The sequence below is a fragment of the Macaca mulatta genome, chromosome 3 (assembly GCF_049350105.2).
Source record: "Macaca mulatta isolate MMU2019108-1 chromosome 3, T2T-MMU8v2.0, whole genome shotgun sequence".
NCBI lineage: Eukaryota > Metazoa > Chordata > Mammalia > Primates > Cercopithecidae > Macaca > Macaca mulatta.
In genome coordinates this window covers 84915869-84934179 of record NC_133408.1, presented here as the reverse complement: position 1 = coordinate 84934179, position 18311 = coordinate 84915869, and the positions used below count along the sequence as shown (strand labels likewise).

At 43.1% G+C, this 18311-nt stretch overlaps 1 protein-coding gene across 5 annotated transcripts in view; it reads left to right on the top strand.

Annotated features, from left to right (window-relative positions):
• Positions 1 to 18311, top strand: part of HECW1 (HECT, C2 and WW domain containing E3 ubiquitin protein ligase 1) — a 458832-nt gene that overhangs the window by 330377 nt on the left and 110144 nt on the right. For 3 of the 5 annotated variants that reach the window (NM_001265810.1, XM_077994791.1, XM_077994792.1), the window contains 4 exon segments: positions 4575 to 4717; positions 9072 to 9172; positions 10773 to 12125; positions 17366 to 17467. In NM_001265810.1, coding sequence (NP_001252739.1) covers positions 4575 to 4717; positions 9072 to 9172; positions 10773 to 12125; positions 17366 to 17467 — 1699 coding nt within the window. 5 annotated transcript variants of the gene reach the window in all.

Sequence of the window (18311 nt, the reverse complement as noted above, 5' to 3'; positions counted from 1 at the left end):
AGTCAAGAGTGGGACCCAGTAATGGGTACTATTGTGGAAGCTTCCAGATTATTCTGAGAACCAAGGCTAAGACCCACTGGTCAAAGAAAGACTGGTAAGAATCCCAACACCTGCACTTAAACAAAAGAAAGCTTTACTTTTAGCCAGAAGGGCCCTTGACCCTGTAGGAATACTATATGCATCATGCTTGCTCATAGTGGCCCCAGCAGTGGGCCTTGTACAGCTGTCTTCCTGGTGTTGCTGCTCAGTTGGAAAGATCTGACAGTTGAGTCCTAAAGTGAAGCCAAGAAAGAGAATTCAGACTCTGATGAAGAAATGACCTAAGGAACTTTCTTTTCTGACCGGAGTGTCAATAGTCTTTTGTTTAGGACAGTTTCACAGCTTGTGAGGAGGTGAGGAGCCATTTATTCACTGGTTGGCCCAAGCATGTGTCACAGTTGCTCTGAAAAGCTCAGATCACAAGGTAAAGGACAAAGATGGAAAATAGCCAGACATCAGACCCCCAAGGATGCCCAGGATTGGCTTTGTCATTTCCACTCTGGCTTTCTTTCACCAGTGAGGTAAGATGCAAGGAGATAAAATTCCCAAACCAGCAGAGGGCTCAGGGCAACAATATATACTTTAAAAAAAAAAAAAAACCTTTTGCAGATATAGTTCACAAATTTGTCTTTTAACCAAGAAGTGGCCGTTTCTCTGGAAACAAAGAGTGGGCATTAGTAATAGGATAATCATAGCTTTTGTCTGCATGCTAAGCATTTGAAATAAGCCTATAGATTACTACAGACAGCCGTATAGGATTACTGGTCATTAAGAGCCAGCTGAAATGAGTTAGTAAACTTAAGAAAGTTCAATAACCAGAGAATCAAAAGGAGAAGGTGATAGTAAATCATGGGGCAGGTGGGGTCTGGAAAGAATAGGAATGGAGAGGGAAGAAACTTGGTCTAACATGGCGTGGGCCTTCTTTTCCCATTCTACAGGTGAAAATGCTGAGGTTTGGAGTGATTGTGAATGACAGAGTCCAAAACTTGGATGTGCAGAGCTAGGAATAAAACTGAGTTTACCTCACTCCAAAGTTTCTCCTTCGGAGCCTTGAAGTAAAGGCCAAGTCAGGGTAGCCAGGTGAAATCCATGATACTGGCTTGAGGCCCATGGGTGCAGGTAGCTTGTCCACAAACAGACAGACTTTTACATTTTCAGGACTACTCACTAGTTCTTAACAGAACCTGACCTAGCTGGGGGTCTACATGGACTCCAGTAACCACGGCATGGAGACAAGGGCCTCGTGGGGAGAGAGGTCGGTGTCTGGGATGAAGGGGTGGGTGTGTGAAGAGAGTTTAAGAAGAGAGTTGTGGAGGGAGGAAAGAACCCAGAAGCTCCCACTAAGTTTAATAATACATTTTGATAAGTTAACTTCAGTGTCCCATGTAGGCTACTGTGGGTAGAAATAGTCTCATTTTAATAAAGGTGATTATGTTTTTCCTTGTGAAAATAATAGGTGCTCATTATAGAAAGCGTGGAAAATACAGAAAAAGGAAATGGGGGAAAATATATTCTTACTTGGTAAAACAACTGTTATAAAATCTGTTGTAATTTTTTCCAGTCTTCTTTTATTCATACAATTCATATTATTGTGATCATGAATTGTATTTGTCCTGATTTTGTTACTTAACACTGTAAAACAAGCATTTTCCATCTCATTAGCATTTAGTGTTACATGTAATTATACATATTTATATATAAATTATTATAATTTAGAAAAGTATAAACTATTATTTGTGCATGTCACAATGTACCTAACCTATTGTTGGGCATTTAGATTAGAAGATATATTATAATACACTCCAGAATGGAATAACTGGACCAAAGATATAGAAGTTTTAAGGACCTGAGACAATCAGCAGGGCTGGATTCTCACTTAGGAAGGCCTTTTTAGAGTAGTACCTATTCCTGGGTTTGATCCTCAAACTTGACATGCCCATAATTCAGTTTTCTTAGTACTGGGAATGATTAGTTCTTAGGAGTTATATAGGAGTTAACCAAAACTAATTTATAATGGCAATCAGATGTACCTCATGGTTACTGTGGAACTCATTAGCACTGTTTGTCAAATATTTCTTCGGTCCATCTCCCAGGTACTCTATAGGATTATACTTCCTGCTCCCTGAGGGTGGCTGGGGCCTGTGTCTAGTTCTGAGGAGCTGTGTTTGGAAGTGAATACTTATTTGCAGGGGGAGCTCTTTTTGCCTCTGTCATTGTAACTGACAATGCTTGAGAGGGTGGCTGCCCCATCAGCCCACAGTGAGAATGTGAGCAAGAAATACAACTTGAAGCCCCTGAGACCTGGAAGTTGGCTGTTAGTGCAGCATGCCCCAGCTCATCCTGACTGCCACAAAGAAGATACTTACGTTAGCATGCCCAACATATTTAATCTCTGTAAATAGAAATCAACTAACGTTAAAAGATTGCTAGGCTGGGCGTGGTGGCTCACACCTATAATCCCAGCACTTTGGGAGGCCGAGGCAGGCGGATCATGAGGTCAGGAGATCAAGACCATCCTGGCTAACACGGTGAAACCCCATCTCTACTAAAAATACAAAAAATTAGCCGGGCGTGGTGGCGGGTGCCTGTAGCACTCGAGAGGCTGAGGCAGGAGAATGGCATGAACCCAGGAGGTGGAGCTTGCAGTGAGCCGAGATCGTGCCACTGCACTCCAGCCTGGGTGAGAGAGGTAGACTTTGTCTCAAAAAAAAAAAAAAAAAAGGTTGCTGTTAAGATTCATCAGAATAAAAGAAAATATGTATTTATTTCAGGTGTTTCACAGCCTTTGATCAAGGCGACTGTAACATTCAATGTTAATTAAGACTTCTCCTCCCAAGTAGTTTGGGCTGGCCAATGCCAACCTTTACCTTCTGGTGTCTCCTTTTTACACTTGTAATTTTCACGCGCATCCGTGTGAAGAGACCACCAAACAGGCTTTGTGTGAGCAATAAAGCTTTTTAATTACCTGGGTGCAGGTGGACTGAGGCTGAAAAGAGAATCAGCGAAGGGAGATAGGGGTGGGGCCGTTTTATAGGATTTGGGTAGGTAGTGAAAAATTATAGTCAAAGGGGGTTGTTCTCTGGCGGGCAGGGGTGGGGGTCACAAGGTGCTCAATGGGGGAGCTTCTGAGCCAGGAGAAGGAATTTCACAAGGTAACATCATCAGTTAAGGCAGGAACAGGCCATTTTCACTTCTTTTGTGATTTTTCAGTTACTTCAGGCCATCTGGATGTATATGTGCAGGTCATGGGGGATATGATGGCTTAGCTTGGGCTCAGAGGCCTGACATTAATATTGACCAAGCCAACTTCTGATGGTCACAGTCTTCCTTTAATTGTTACTGTTTTATTTTAAAAGTCACACCGTACACTATTTAACAAATGAATACTTTTTAAAATTTTTGTGTATATTGTTTTGAGATGGAGTCTCACTCTGTCATCCAGGCTGGAGTCCAGTAGTGCAATCTCAGCTCACTGCAACCTCCACGTCCCAGGTTCAAGCAATTCACCTGCCTCAGTCTCCCAAAGTAGGTGGGATTATAGGTGCCCACCACCACACCCAGTTAACAAATGAATACTTTAGAATCAAATTAAGTAAAATGTAAAAGACCTGCTTTCTCCCTCCCCTACCAGCCCACTTCCTGGAGTTCAGTTTGGAGCGTCTCCCTCTAGACGTTTTCTCTGCAGTTCAAAGTACAAATGGAATCCTACTCTTTGTATTCTTCTGCACTTTGCTTTATCACTTCATTTCTCGGGTGTCTTTTCATGTTGGTGCATGTTGATTCACCCCTTTCTTTTTAACGATGGAAGAGTTCTCAGTTTCAAAGATTTATCAGCCTTCACTTAACCAGTTTCCTCTTTGTAAACAGTTTTGTGTTTTTCCTCAGTCTTCTGCTATTGTTAGTAATGCTCCAATAAACATCCCTGTTAAATGTATCTTTTGCACACTTGCGCAAGTTAATCCAGAAGGAAATCCCTAAAAATATAATTCTAGGTTGAAGGGATTTGCAGTTTAAATGCCAGTAAATATTGCCAGTTCCCTTCCCAAAGGTCAAATCAATTTGCATTCCCACCAAAACAGTGTGAGAATTCTTGTCTCTTCCCCCTCTCAAGGATACAGGGTATTACCAAACTTCTAGAAATCTCTTCCATCATAATCATGAAAAGCTATATTGCATTGTTGATTTAAAGTACATTTTCTTAATTACAGGTGAGTTTGTGCTTGTTCTTTCTTTACGTATGATAATACCTTCAATCAAGTATGGTGAGGCTTTGGTGGCATTCTTTCTCTTTAAAGTGTGCTGATTTTACTGTTTGAATCTCAAAGAATAAGCCTGTTTTTAAGCCCTGAGGAAGCATCTTGTCGCTGCCCCTCATTTACTGAATAAACAGGGTTCACAGCATTTCTAAGACCCTTTATATATATGTATATTATAGCTGGGGTGTTTTACAGTGACAGCATCAAGGCAGATGGACTGGGAATTGGCCAGCCCTCCAACCTCTCAGTTAATTGATGTGACATATTCTTTCATTGCAGCAATTCAGTTTTGTGTCCTTGCCCACTGACGTGCTGGAAATTGAGGTGAAGGACAAGTTTGCCAAGAGCCGTCCCATCATCAAGCGTTTCTTGGGAAAGCTGTCGATGCCCGTTCAAAGACTCCTGGAGAGACACGCCATAGGGTAAACCTGTGACTGAGATCTTACTATCACTAGGTTCCCACCAACAGGCCGTGCCCAAAGGTGGCCTGTAGTCTGCAATAGTATAGTCTCACAGAGAGTCAAAATGTTATCACTATATTTCCTTGGCTTTTCCTACTAATTATGTTGCTTGAGCCAACATAAGTGTTTGTTCGATTAAACAAACCCTTCCCTTTCCACTTGATGGTGTAACACTGGTTACTTACCCAAGAGAGTAAAGAATCCTATTAAAACTATTAAACAGTATTAAAAGAAGCCGTCAATGGGACATTTTTCTGTACAGGTAGAAACTCAAGTTTGTTTTACTATGAAGAATATTTTTTCATTCATATATCAGTCTGGTATGTAAGATTTAATCATGTGTGACATTTCCGTAACAAGATGAAATACTGGGTAACTACGGTAGAGTGTCTTACTTAGAGGACACTAGTATCTGCACATGCTAGATAACATGGATGAGAATTTGAAAGCATGATTCTTACGGAATGACAGCAGTTAAGATGCTCACAGAATTCAATTGCATATGAGAATGGGTTTCGGTTTTGTCTCTTACACATTCATGTCCACTCATGGTTCTCATTAAAGTGGACTATGACCAGATAACAGCCCTATATATAATCTGTATTTCTTTAGGTAACAGGGACTACATTTGAAAACACGAAATAAAGCTTTCTATTGATAAATATATACTTATATACAATGTAACTCTTACAAAGATAGCAAAAGAATGAGAAAAATATGCAGAATTTCCAAGTATCTTAATTTAAAGTTCTTTGGACTATCAGAAGGACTTTGGAATCACTGATAATTATCACAAAGACATTTATTAATAATTGGAACTTTATGGTGTGCAGGCAGCGGAGTGCACAGAGGCCTGCCACGAACTCTCCAGCCAAAGGGAGCTGAGTTTATGGAGCTGCAGTCACATATCACATGCAGTGTTTGCACTTCTCATTCATGGTTGTGAGGATTAAACAGGCAAAAAGTGTACATAAAGAACTTAACATGGTCACTGGCACATAGTAGGAACACAAAAGAAAATGGTATTCCTTGTGATCTTTTTTATTTCATTTAGTCCTCATAATGCTTCTGTGACAGCATTATCACCATTCCTCCACGAGGAAACAAGGCTTCAAAAGGATCAATAATTATGTAAACCCAAGGCTTGTGGGTAGCAGAGATCCAGCCGGAGGTCCGACTCTTACCTGTGTCTCTCCAAAGCCCGAGGGCCATCCCTGCACTACAGGCTTCTCTCCGGGTTCCTGGGACTGATTCTCTGGTTTATTGTGGGCCACGCTTTTCATTTCTCTCCTTCTCTGCCCTACTGGCTGCTCTCACAGCTGTTAGCACCTCTGCCAGGGGGTGGGCTGGAGAACAAAAACAGGGGCTGTGTGGAATTCTTTCTACCCCAGCACCTAGTGCACCGCTGCCCAGCATGCATTAGATATCAATTTGTACCTATGGAACAGAACTTCTCTCTCCAGCTCGCTGCAGCCGCAGAGCCCCTCTGCCCTCCCGTGCTGAGTTCTCTCCTAAGTCCAAGCTGCCGGCTCCTATCTTCTTGGCACTGTCCCGCTCTCCCAGCCTCCCACTGTGGAAAGGCACATCCCCAGCTGAAAGCAAGTTTCTGAGGTGGAAAAGGGTGTCCCCGACCAGAAGAAGGTTAGCTATGATTTTCCCAGTGTTCTTGCCACCCAGGGAAATGGAGAGCACAGATCGAGCGTGATTGAGCTTACACCTCTCCAAGAGGCGGCAACAGCAAGCCATGGAGGTGTTTCTCCTCCCACCCTCTTTGATGGGATGACAGACCGCCCTCTGGTGGCGGGGCAGAGCAGCTCCTCCTCCAAAGCCTTCTGCTTCCACAGCCCCTGGGGGCCACTTCTGTAGTGCTGCCCCTTCCGGAGGTGTCCCACCGTGGGTAGGAGCAGAGTGTTGGGGTGATGGCCATGGAAGCAGTGGCCATGCAGCCTGAGCTATGGCAGAACCCCAGAGTGCACCCATAACAAAAGTGAATCCACTTTGCACCGCAGCTTCCCTCTGCCCTCAGCACATGTACTCCCCATAAAGCCCCCTGCATCGATGGCTTCTGAAACATTTGGCTCCACCTGTACCGGCTCCCTCCCTGCCCTGAGATACTTGCACCTTTCCCCCCGGGCACACACGCACTCTGATTTCCAATCCTACCTCGATTCCTTGGCCTGTAAAATCCCAGGCTTCAGTTGGCTCTCTGCCTCTAACTCTAACCGTCTCACCTTGGCATTGAAGTGTCACTGTCTGCCTTGAACCATTATTTAGTGGTCCTACCTTATGCCCCCAGCTGGACATAAGCTATTTAAAGGCAGGGGCGATGTATGAAATGCTTTGTATCAACTGCAGCACTTTTCACGTGGCAGGGGCTCAAAAAATATTTGTTGAGTGAGTGAAAAGCAAAAAAAAGAAAAGCCCGGAAAGTAAATGCAAAGCATAATAAATGTAATTTTTGTGCCATTGTCTGATTGTCTTTAGGCCTCCCCTGATTTCAATTAAGTTTTGGGTTCGGGATGTCTTTGTTATGGTCGTAGTAGATGTACTTCATAATATTGACCAAAGGCTCTTTCTAAATAGACAAAATACTGAGGTTCCTCCTATTTTTTTCTACATATAATGCTTTACTTAATGGACTTCTGAGGAACTCCAAACACTAAATCATGGCCTATCAAAGAACAATTTTAAGTCAGGGGCTTGTTATTTATCTCATAATGCCAGTGTTTTCTAGAAAGAAACATTAAAACACTATTAGCCAGTGATTTATCTTTTTATTTTCATGTCACAAACTAATAAATGGAATAAATACAGAGTCATCTGAATAACAACTGGTTTGGGGCTATGTGTTTGTTACTACTGTGTACCCTGGGTTTGTTAACTCCTGAATATCCTAAGGTGGTCACTCTTCCTATTTAGGCCAAGTTAAGGGGCAATTTACTCTGCTGAAGCTGTATTGTTAATGAAAATATAATAGCAAAGTTTCAGGTTGATTGCCTCTAGAAAGTTTTCTTTTTATAATTAAGAAATTGCTTTGAGGGGGTGGAGGGGATGGCACGAAAGTCCAGGGTGGAGACTCGGGGTCCCTACATGTGGAGCCCTGCGGTTGGTGTTAAGTGGAAGTCTCAAGTCAGAGAACCCAACCCACAAGTCTTGCTCTGCTTCATCCTGGAGCAGGTGCCATTCTGTAGCGCCCACAGACTCTCCAGTAACCATGACAGCATCCTTTCTTAGACATTACATATATACCACAAGATATGTATCTGCTGGCACTGTCCATCGTTGAAGACATATTTGGAAAATGGCAATCTGCACAGGAAAAGCAGACCAAGGACATCCGTGTCTTTTTTTATTCTCTCTCTCTCTCTTTTAGAACACAGGTTGGCAAACTTTTTTGTACAGGGCCAGGTAGTAAATATTTTAGGCTTTGCGAGGCCCACAGTCCCTGTCTAAATTACTCAGCTCTGCCATTATAGCATGAAAGTTGCCACAGACAATATGTAAGCTAACAAGTATGACCGTGCTCCAATTAAACTTTATTTATGGACACTGAAATTTGAATTTCATATAATTTTCACATGCTAAAAAATGTTACTCTTCTTTTGTTTCTTTTTCCAATCATTTAAAATATAAAATGTCACAACTGCACAAAAACAGGTAGTGGGCCACATTTAGCCCTTGGGCTGTAGTTTGCCTACCCCTGCTTTAGGATACAGACGGTTAGTTCAACTTAATCATTTTTTACTTTACAATGAATTCAGCAGAAACCATACATCGAATTTTGATTTTTGATCTTTTCCTGCGCTAGTGATACACAGCATGATACTTTTGTGAAGCTGGTAGCAGCAGCAAGCCATAGCTCCCAGTCAGCCACGTGATCACAGGGTAAACAAGTGATACCGTGCTCTACAGTAGACTGTATTCAATAAATTACATGAAATATCCAGTACTTTATTATAAAATAGTTTCGTTTTTATGTTACGTGATTTTGCATACTTGTAGGTTAATGTAAGTGTTCCGAGCACTTTTAAGGTAAGCTAGGCTAAGCTATGATGTTTGGTAGGCTAAATGTATTGAATGCATTTTTAACTTGCCAGTATTGTCAACTTTTGATGGGTTTATCAGGTCGTAATCCACGGTAGGTCGAGGGGCATCTGTATTCGATAAGGACTTCCTTGCAGTTTTGTATTGCTGTTGAGCACATCAGGACTTCCCTGGGCTTGCCTGCCTCACCCACTGGTGTAGAAAGCACACTGCATGGTCATTATGAGGAGAGATATTGACCAGAACTGTGATGGTGCTTATTTCCTTCTAGGGATAGGGTGGTCAGCTACACACTTGGCCGCAGGCTTCCAACAGATCATGTGAGTGGACAGCTGCAATTCCGATTTGAGATCACTTCCTCCATCCACCCAGGTATTTTCAGCATGAACTTCATGTCTTGTCCTAGGCTAGTGTATACGTGTGGTTCCTTTCTCTAAAATACAATAACCATGGTTCTCTCCAGACATATCCTAGGTTTTGTGGTTCTCTATCTTCTCCATTTGAGGCCCAGAAGCCAGTGATCTATTCTGGAAGCCAGGTTGCTGTCCCCCTGATGGAGAAGCTTCTCTTCATTCTAGTGACCCAAAGGTAGAGGTTAGACAGTGGACTGAAGATTAACAGTGAGGCCAACATGGATAGGGATCTCTGTCTTATTTATCATCCTACTCCCAGCACCCACATAGGTGTTTAATCATCACATACATGAATGAATGAATGAATGAATGAATGAACGTGAAACATCTTTCTACCTAGTAACTAGATATAGACTAGCCAGTTGCTGAAGTATGTCATGTTGAAGAACTATAATTGTACAGTGAATTTTTATAATATCACAGAAAAACATGAAAAGTATAAATAGGACAGAAAACTCCAGAATCATCCAATATTCCATTTAATGCTAAACAGATTTCAAAATAAGAATGATAATATGCCTCATAATTCTACTTTTGCTCTTCTTCTGTAGCCCCCATACATCTCAATATAGATCACACTGAGAACTGTTAGGACCTCCTGGACCATTTACAAGTTGCTGTTAAGTCTAATGAAGCTCTTGAGGACTTAAAGCCTGGAGTTTATCACTACCCACTCGTTAAACTCCAGGTGTACTTTCCTATGCCACTATACAACTTAGATTGTAAGAAAACACCTTGACTGTTTCATCTTTTCAAATTCAGTCTATTTCTATATTCTGAGAATACAACTGACTCTTCCTTTGGTGTAGCCATAAGGACAGCTTTACAGCTCACCAGAGGGACTGATTTTCTTTAGTGAATTGCACTAGTGCATTTGAAATGGGGAATTTCACATCTGGCAGGAATCCAGTAGAAGAGCTGCAGGAAGGTAGAGTTAAACACTGGCTACTAGCCCTTGAATGACTGCTTAGGGTGAAGACCTTGTTTTTTTTTTTAAATTGGAATAAACTCTGAATGTTGGGAACCTTCCAGCCTGAGATATTGAATGACTGTGATTGTTCCCATTCTTCATCCAGCCTTTTTCTTCTCTCTGGTTGCGTGAGAATACCACTTACCCCTTATGCCACCCTGCAGGACCTAAGCATAGGAAACATTCTGAGCAAATGCGATTAACTAAATATAATCATCAAGGAGCTATAAATAACACCACTACTACCCTCATCCCTGGAAGTCATTCCATGTGGCAAACACTGTTGAGCACCTACTATGTGCCCAGAACTGGGTTAGTGCTAGGCTTCGGGCATTTTAACCAAAAGATGAATTCCCTTGAAACAGATTTCAGAAATATATCCATGACTGCAAGTTGTTGTTAACATAGCAAGAGCTCAATCTTGCAGAATTTTTCACTAGAGCTCCGGCCAGTGAGAAACCCTCATCAATCGACATTCAATATCCTAATGTAGAAATCCCTTAGTGATGGCTTACATGTGCCACAGGGTATCCTAACACCACAATGCTCTCTTCTGGGAGAAATGACATATTTTTCTTCCTACCAGCAGATGATGAGGAGATTTCCCTGAGTACGGAGCCTGAGTCAGCCCCCATTCAGGACAGCCCCATGAACAACCTGATGGAAAGCGGCAGTGGGGAACCTCGATCTGAGGCACCGGAGTCCTCTGAGGGCTGGAAGCCAGAGCAGCTGGGTGAGGGCAGTGTCCTGGATGGTCCAGGGAACCAAAGCATGGAGCTTTCCAGACCAGCTGAGGAAGCAGCAGTCATCACGGAGGCAGGAGACCAGGGCATGGTCTCTGTGGGACCTGAAGGGGCTGGGGACCTCCTGGCCCAGGTGCAAAAGGACATCCAGCCTGCCCCGAGTGCAGAAGAGCTGGCCGAGCAGCTGGACCTGGGTGAGGAGGCGTCAGCACTGCTGCTGGAAGACGGTGAAGCACCAGCCAGCACCGAGGAGGAGCCCTTAGAGGAGGAAGCAACGACACAGAGCCGGGCTGGAAGGGAAGAAGAGAAGGAGCAGGAGGAGGAGGAGGGAGATGTGTCTACCCTGGAGCAGGGAGAGGGCAGGCTGCAACTGCGGGCCTCGGTGAAGAGAAAAAGCAGGCCCTGCTCCTTGCCTGTGTCTGAGCTGGAGACAGTGATCGCGTCAGCCTGCGGGGACCCCGAGACCCCGCGGACACACTACATCCGCATCCACACCCTGCTGCACAGCATGCCCTCGGCCCAGGGCGGCAGCGCGGCAGAGGAGGAGGACGGCGCGGAGGAGGAGTCCACCCTCAAGGACTCCTCGGAGAAGGATGGGCTCAGCGAGGTGGACACAGTGGCGGCTGACCCGTCTGCCCTGGAAGAGGACAGAGAAGAGCCCGAGGGGGCTACTCCAGGCACGGCGCATCCTGGCCACTCCGGGGGCCACTTCTCCAGCCTGGCCAATGGCGCCGCCCAGGATGGCGACACGCACCCCAGCACCGGCAGCGAGAGCGACTCCAGCCCCAGGCAAGGCGGGGACCACAGTTGCGAGGGCTGTGATGCGTCCTGCTGCAGCCCCTCGTGCTACAGCTCCTCGTGCTACAGCACGTCCTGCTACAGCAGCTCGTGCTACAGCGCCTCCTGCTACAGCCCCTCCTGCTACAACGGCAACAGGTTCGCCAGCCACACGCGCTTCTCCTCCGTAGACAGCGCCAAGATCTCCGAGAGCACGGTCTTCTCCTCGCAAGATGATGAGGAGGAGGAGAACAGCGCGTTCGAATCTGTGCCCGACTCCATGCAGAGCCCTGAGCTGGACCCGGAGTCCACGAACGGCGCTGGGCCATGGCAAGACGAGCTGGCCGCCCCTAGCGGGCACGAGGAAAGAACCCCGGAAGGTCTGGAATCCCCCGTGGCAGGTCCAAGCAATCGGAGAGAAGGTTAGACCTCAAACCTGATCAGAGTGAGAATAGGACCGTCAGGGGGACAAAGGTGTCACCAACAGTTTAAAAACAAGAGGGGCGAGGGATCGGTGTCAAACGGGGTTGCTGGGGCAATGTATGCCTGTCTTATACATATATGTGTGCATGTGTATCTGTGTTTGAGTATAGATGACTGTGAGTAGCTGACACCCCACCATGTCTCAGATACACACAAGGAATTATGACTGGTTGGATGTGAGCGTGCACTTGTATGTGTGCTTCTATGTTTGTTTTAACTAATCACCAGAAGTGGTTAGTGTACATGTTATCCTAGTCTTGACAGCAGCCAGAGCCCCAAGACTAGTATCAAATGATATATGTGGGAAATAATCTATCTACATTAAATGGATAATGTGTAAATATCTGCTGACTTTCAAAGCACATGGAAGATTAGCAATAGATGTTAACATTAGTTGAAGAACAGATTTTACCTCTGTTTTAGAATTCAACTAGCCCATGTACATACATGTAGATACGTCTAGCCTACATATATTTGTCATTATTTATGTCCACTCAATTCTTGTTATTACTGTTGGTTTTGTTTTGTTGTTGTTGTTGTTGTTGGCTAATGGAAGGGAAAATAACATGATTGTGTATAAATCACTTTGTTTCCGATAAGAATCAAATCCAAAAGCTGCCACCATTAGTTTTAAAACATATTCTGTGTTTTAACCAAAGATGTTCTTTCTTAGTCATGCCTGTGGAATTATATGTGAAATTAATTTGCATTTCCTTATCCAGGAGTGGGAATTGTCTTCCAGTAAAGTGACAGTGGTATGACTGGGAAAAAAAAAATTGAGAAGTCACATAATAATATGAAATAATTCAGTTGTTTTAAAAGAGAAAAACATAGCCTCTGCTATTTTGCTGTTCTGCTGTTGAAATTAGCCTCCAACAAAAGGCGGGGATATTTTCTCTAGATTGTAAGCTCATCAAGGGCCAGAGTTGTGTTTCTTTATGTTTGAATTCTTAGCACCTAAACAATTGTAGGCTGAGGTGCCTACAAACTTTTTTGAACAGGAGCTAAAGTGAGCATTAAAAAAATAATTTTAAGTATTCAATAATGCCCGCTTCTACATTTCAGAAAAAGAGTGAGAGAAGGTAGCACATGCAAAAATGAGAAACGCAAGGAAATTGGTAGAGAAAAAGAAACACAGGCAGAAAGGTCAAACAGACAGCATGGAAAGGCACCCACAAGGAGCGGGATGGAAAATCCCTCTTGTGAGGAGAAGGGAATGGGAAATGCCTTTCTGTCATAAGGATGTTTTGAGGACTTCCTTTATTCTAGGCCAGATGTAATGCACTGGGCACAGGAAAATGGATTGGCATCAGGTGATGTATGGACATTACTCGATAATTACAGCATAATTAAAAATAATACAACAAAAGGAGATTGGGGGATTCCCACATAAAAGGCACACGTAGGAGCTGGCAGGGATGTTGAGTTACAGAGGTCTGCAAACTTTTTCTATGAAGAGCCAGATAGTAAATATTTTAGACTTTGTGGGTCAAGAGGTAAAAAATTAAGTAACTGTTCTCGCTAAAAAGTTTTTAGTACTGAAAAGTGTACTGACACTTTTCTTAGCTCAGAACCATACAACCCTGTTTTAGTGCACAGTCTTTTGGCCCCCATGTTAGGAGATAATCTACACACGGTCAATTGAAACTTGGCTCAGTGTAAATTTATATAAAAGCATGTTTTACAAACAAAAAAGTCACATCCTTGCCCTTGAGAGGTGGAACAGTCTAGCAGGTGGAAGCGCAGAAAGTGTTTCAGGGCCACAGTGGACATCTCTGCATTGGCATTGGCAGTGTCTAAAGAAAGGTCTAAGTTCCTGAACTCTGCAGCGTGTAAACGCAGAAAAGGTTAAGAAGCACCTACATGTTTCATTATGATGATCACAAGGGGAAATACAAAGATTCCCAAGGGGTCTCTTGATCTCCTGAAGGCCATGCACATGCTGGCATGTGACTTCTTCCCAGCCAGCCTTCCCGCCTTCAACAGTGAGTCCCCGAGCTAACAGTGTCTGCATTGTGTGACTGTCCCTCACTTGCCACCAGGCTTCACAACAGCAGGTGCTTCAAGAAAGCAGGGCTTTGACATGACCTGCCTCATATGTGATTGTGTGGGTGACCTCTGCTTCCATAAAAATCCCTATTGCTCTTTCGCCTTGACTTCCAAGATTGCAAATCCCTTTCCTGTAGAAACTGCATTAGATGGCTGGGTGTGTTGGCTCATGCCTGTTATCCCAGCACTTTGGGAGGCCGAGGTGAGTGGATCGCCTGAGGTCAGGAGTTCAAGACCAGCCTGGCCAACGGGGTGAAACCCCATCTCTATTTAAAAAATATGAAAAATTAGTTGGGCATGGTGGCGGGCACCTGTAATCTCAGCTACTTGGGAGGCTGAGGCAGGAAAATCACTGGAACCCAGGAGGCAGAGGTTGCAGTGAGCCGAGATCGCACCATTGCACTCCAGACTGGGCAACAAAAGCAGAACTCAGTCAAAAAAAAAAAAAGAGAGAGAGAGAAACTGCATTAGATTAACTCATGTGGATTTGTTGTCCACGTGCCCACATAGATGAGGTGACAACAATTTATAGAGGAACACTCTTCTAAGTCTGAACTGACAACTATACGGGCTAGTATTCTTTTCATACTTTTTGCTTCATTTCCCTCTATGAATAGCTCCTTTTTATAAGTTCAATTTAAAATAGTTCTTAAAAGACCTTCTGCAGATGAATGGAAAGAGTAATATAATATCATGGTTGTGAGCTCAGGCCCTGGAGTCAGGCCTCTTGGATTTATATACAGTCCTCCCACTTCCTCACCAAGTTACCTAGCTGCTCTGTGCCTCAGTTTCCTCATGTGCAAAATGGGTATAATTATAGACTCTCCCTCAACGGGTTGTTGGGAAAATTGAATGAGATTATACTACAAAAGCACTCTGCCTCCCACCAAGTGAGGGTTCTTCCAGGTGGAGAAGCAGTGAGGGTAACTGTTTAAATTATGTTGTATAAAGCATCTAAAACAATCCTTTGAATTTGCATTTCCTGTACTTTATAATTCAAGAGACATTTTCACATTATTAGGTATAAATCACTTTGTTTCAAATAATATGTGAGGCAACCTATCTTTCTCTACAATTAGGTCACATTATTTATAAACAGAAGGGAATTTAAAAGGATGTCACTTGCTTTTAGCTGAGGAATAGATCTCCTTCTGGGAGGTTCTGGTGGGTTTCAACACTTGCTTTGTGTTTGAGGCAAGGGTGATGATGTGGAGCCCTGTCCTTGTGCAGAATAGAACTGCTTGCTTCTTCAGTGCCTCCATCCATTCAGTCGGCTGAGATATGTCGGTCACATCATTGCATTTGCTTGGGGTTCACAAGCAGGTGGGATCAGCTCCATTAACCCCAGGCAGTCAACAGTATTGTATTTCCACTAGCTTGGAGGAGTAATTAACCTGATTGGTTGCCTTAATTTCAAGAGGTAAGTCTATTGTTGTTTTTAAAGAAACTAAATTAAAAATGCAGCAGCTGATGACATAACAACTGTACCATGGTTTTGTTTAATTTCGGACACTAACCACATATACAAACAAACATGAGTGTGGTATCCACTTAAACACAGAGCCCATCTTTGAAACAGCAGTCTGTCCACAATGAACTGGGTGCCGGCATGAGAGGAACCTTCATTGTTTTCTATTAGCGTCTCCAAGGACCCAGAGGATTTGAGTAACATGCCAGAATTTGCTCAACAAATGATGTTCTATATTTAATATTTAAAAGGACCCTTTGTTCCTGAATATATCTCTACTTCTGTTTGCCAGTTAGCTCTAGGAATTAAATCACAAAATTAAACCCACCTTTCTTCCTAATTAATTTGTTTTTATTTTTGATCAGTTCTATAGAACTAGAGTGAGAAGAAATAATCATCCTTTCCATGTGTGGATATTCTAGGAAATATTCAGCATTTGAGATCCTACAACCATTTGACCACCATTTTCCAGTCTCTCTTCTTTTTGACCCAAGGGATAATGGAACACTTGCTATTTGCATCAGCAGAGGACAGAAGAAGGAAAAGGCCTGACCTTTGCCCTCTGGCCCTTAAAGGCTTTTGCAAGAAAACCAGCACGGTGTGAGGCAGGAGGAACCGTCTGAAAAAAGGCCATCCTTTGTCCTGGGCCCTTCTCACTCTGCAAAGATCAAGAGCACTGGCCTCTGATTATGTGACCCAAGCAGCTGGTGCTGCAGGCCTGCCTTCTGCATGGCTGCTCTACATGCCTGAGGACACCACTTCAGAACATTGTTCAGTTCGTTATAAGTCTGAACTGAGAACAATATAAGCTATGTCTGTCGTAGGTTTCCTTTTAATAATCTGAGGCATGCATCCTGTGGATATGTTTATTTCTAAACTTTCTCCGTGTCTGTCTTTCTTCCTCCTTCTTTCCCATTTCTGTGTTTTGAGCTTTCCTGTCACCATCTTTCTGCTTTTTATCTACTTCCTTTGTCTCTTGTCCTTTCCTCTTTCTGGAGCACCCTGGCTTGTCTGATTTCTCCTCAAAATAATCTGGACAGTTCTGAGACCCCTCAGCACCTTGGCTCCCCTCCCCTACCCCCCAGCCTCCAGCTTTCCTACTACAGGAATTTACATTACATTCTTGGCTTGCCAGCTCCTTGACCTGTCTTGGAAAGGTAGCATCTAAGAATTCATTCCCCTCAAAAATCTGAAAAACAGCCTTTCGGCAGCCCTGTGATGAAACCTATCCAAGTAAGGAGGTGTCATTTTGCACAAGCCCAAGGAACTTTTATGGAACCTTATAAAACGCTGCATTTCCCTCAAACAGGCCTATTTCCTCCACTGGGCTGCAATCAGGCTCTGCTAATTTTCTCTTGTGTTCCTTTCTGGTGCCACCTCCTGATTCAGGAAATTCGGGTCATTACAGAATCAGACTCAAATCCTACATATTGGACTGTGTGGCACAGATCATTAGTTATGAAGTGTTTGGATTTTCTTCTTTTTTAAAAAAATATTTCCCCCTCTCATGAATGACCGTGAATGTAGCAAACTGACACACACAAATGGATTTCCCGCTCTTTGGGGTTGTTTCTTGTGGTACTTAGTTTTACAGTCATGCTTTTTTGATGATGTTGCCACAGCAGTGAATGAATCTGAATGTATTGACTATCTTGTCCGTAGGTGAATGTCCTATACTCCATAATTCCCAGCCAGTAAGCCAGCTTCCTTCCCTGAGGCCTGAACATCATCACTACCCAACAATCGATGAGCCTCTTCCACCAAGTAAGCTTTAGTTTTTAAAATCTGTGTCTTAACTCTTCCTATCAAGTCTAAGCAGGTCAGTATGAATTTGTGTGTAAACATCTAAAGTCTTTCCCAACTCCGTGCCTTACACTGTTAACAAAAACCAATATGACACCTACTCTAAAAACTGGTGGGGTTTTTTGGGTTTTCAGTTTGTTTTTTTGACTAGTCGTTTCACCATGTGATCCTGAAGAGAGAACACTGTGTTTTCAGCGCCTCTCAGCTTCTGAAATGGAGAGCGTTTCTTTATCACACTTGACTAGTCTTTGCAAACTGTTCATGAACTTTAAGTCCCAAATTTTACATTTTATATTTAAAATTGCAGTTCAAGATAGAATAATCCTATTGTTCTCCATTGGATCTGTTACATCACAAGCATCTCCATATGTTAAAACAACTTCAATCCATCTGGGCACATGAACTTGTACTTCCCTTGCTATAACTTGCATCCATAGGTAATAGCTTCACATTTCTTCTGCAGTTCTTAGGGGTTGCCAGGCAAAATATCATCTTTAAGATAGAATTCAATGTCAGTTTCTCCTGGTAACTGTAGTATGTAATTAATAATTAACTAGTCATCTGAACTTGGGAAATTCATTTAATCTCTCAGAGACTTAGTTTTCTCATTTGTAAAATTTTAAAAATAAAATTTAAATGTCTTCATCTGCTAAATGAAAGGTTTGACCTAGATAGTCTCTAGATACCATTCTAGCTTTAACTTCATAATACTCCATTTAATAAATTTATAGGAAGAATTCGGTACCCCAGACATTATGTATTCACTTAGCATCACATATGTTCGTGAATTCTGGAACATCTCTGT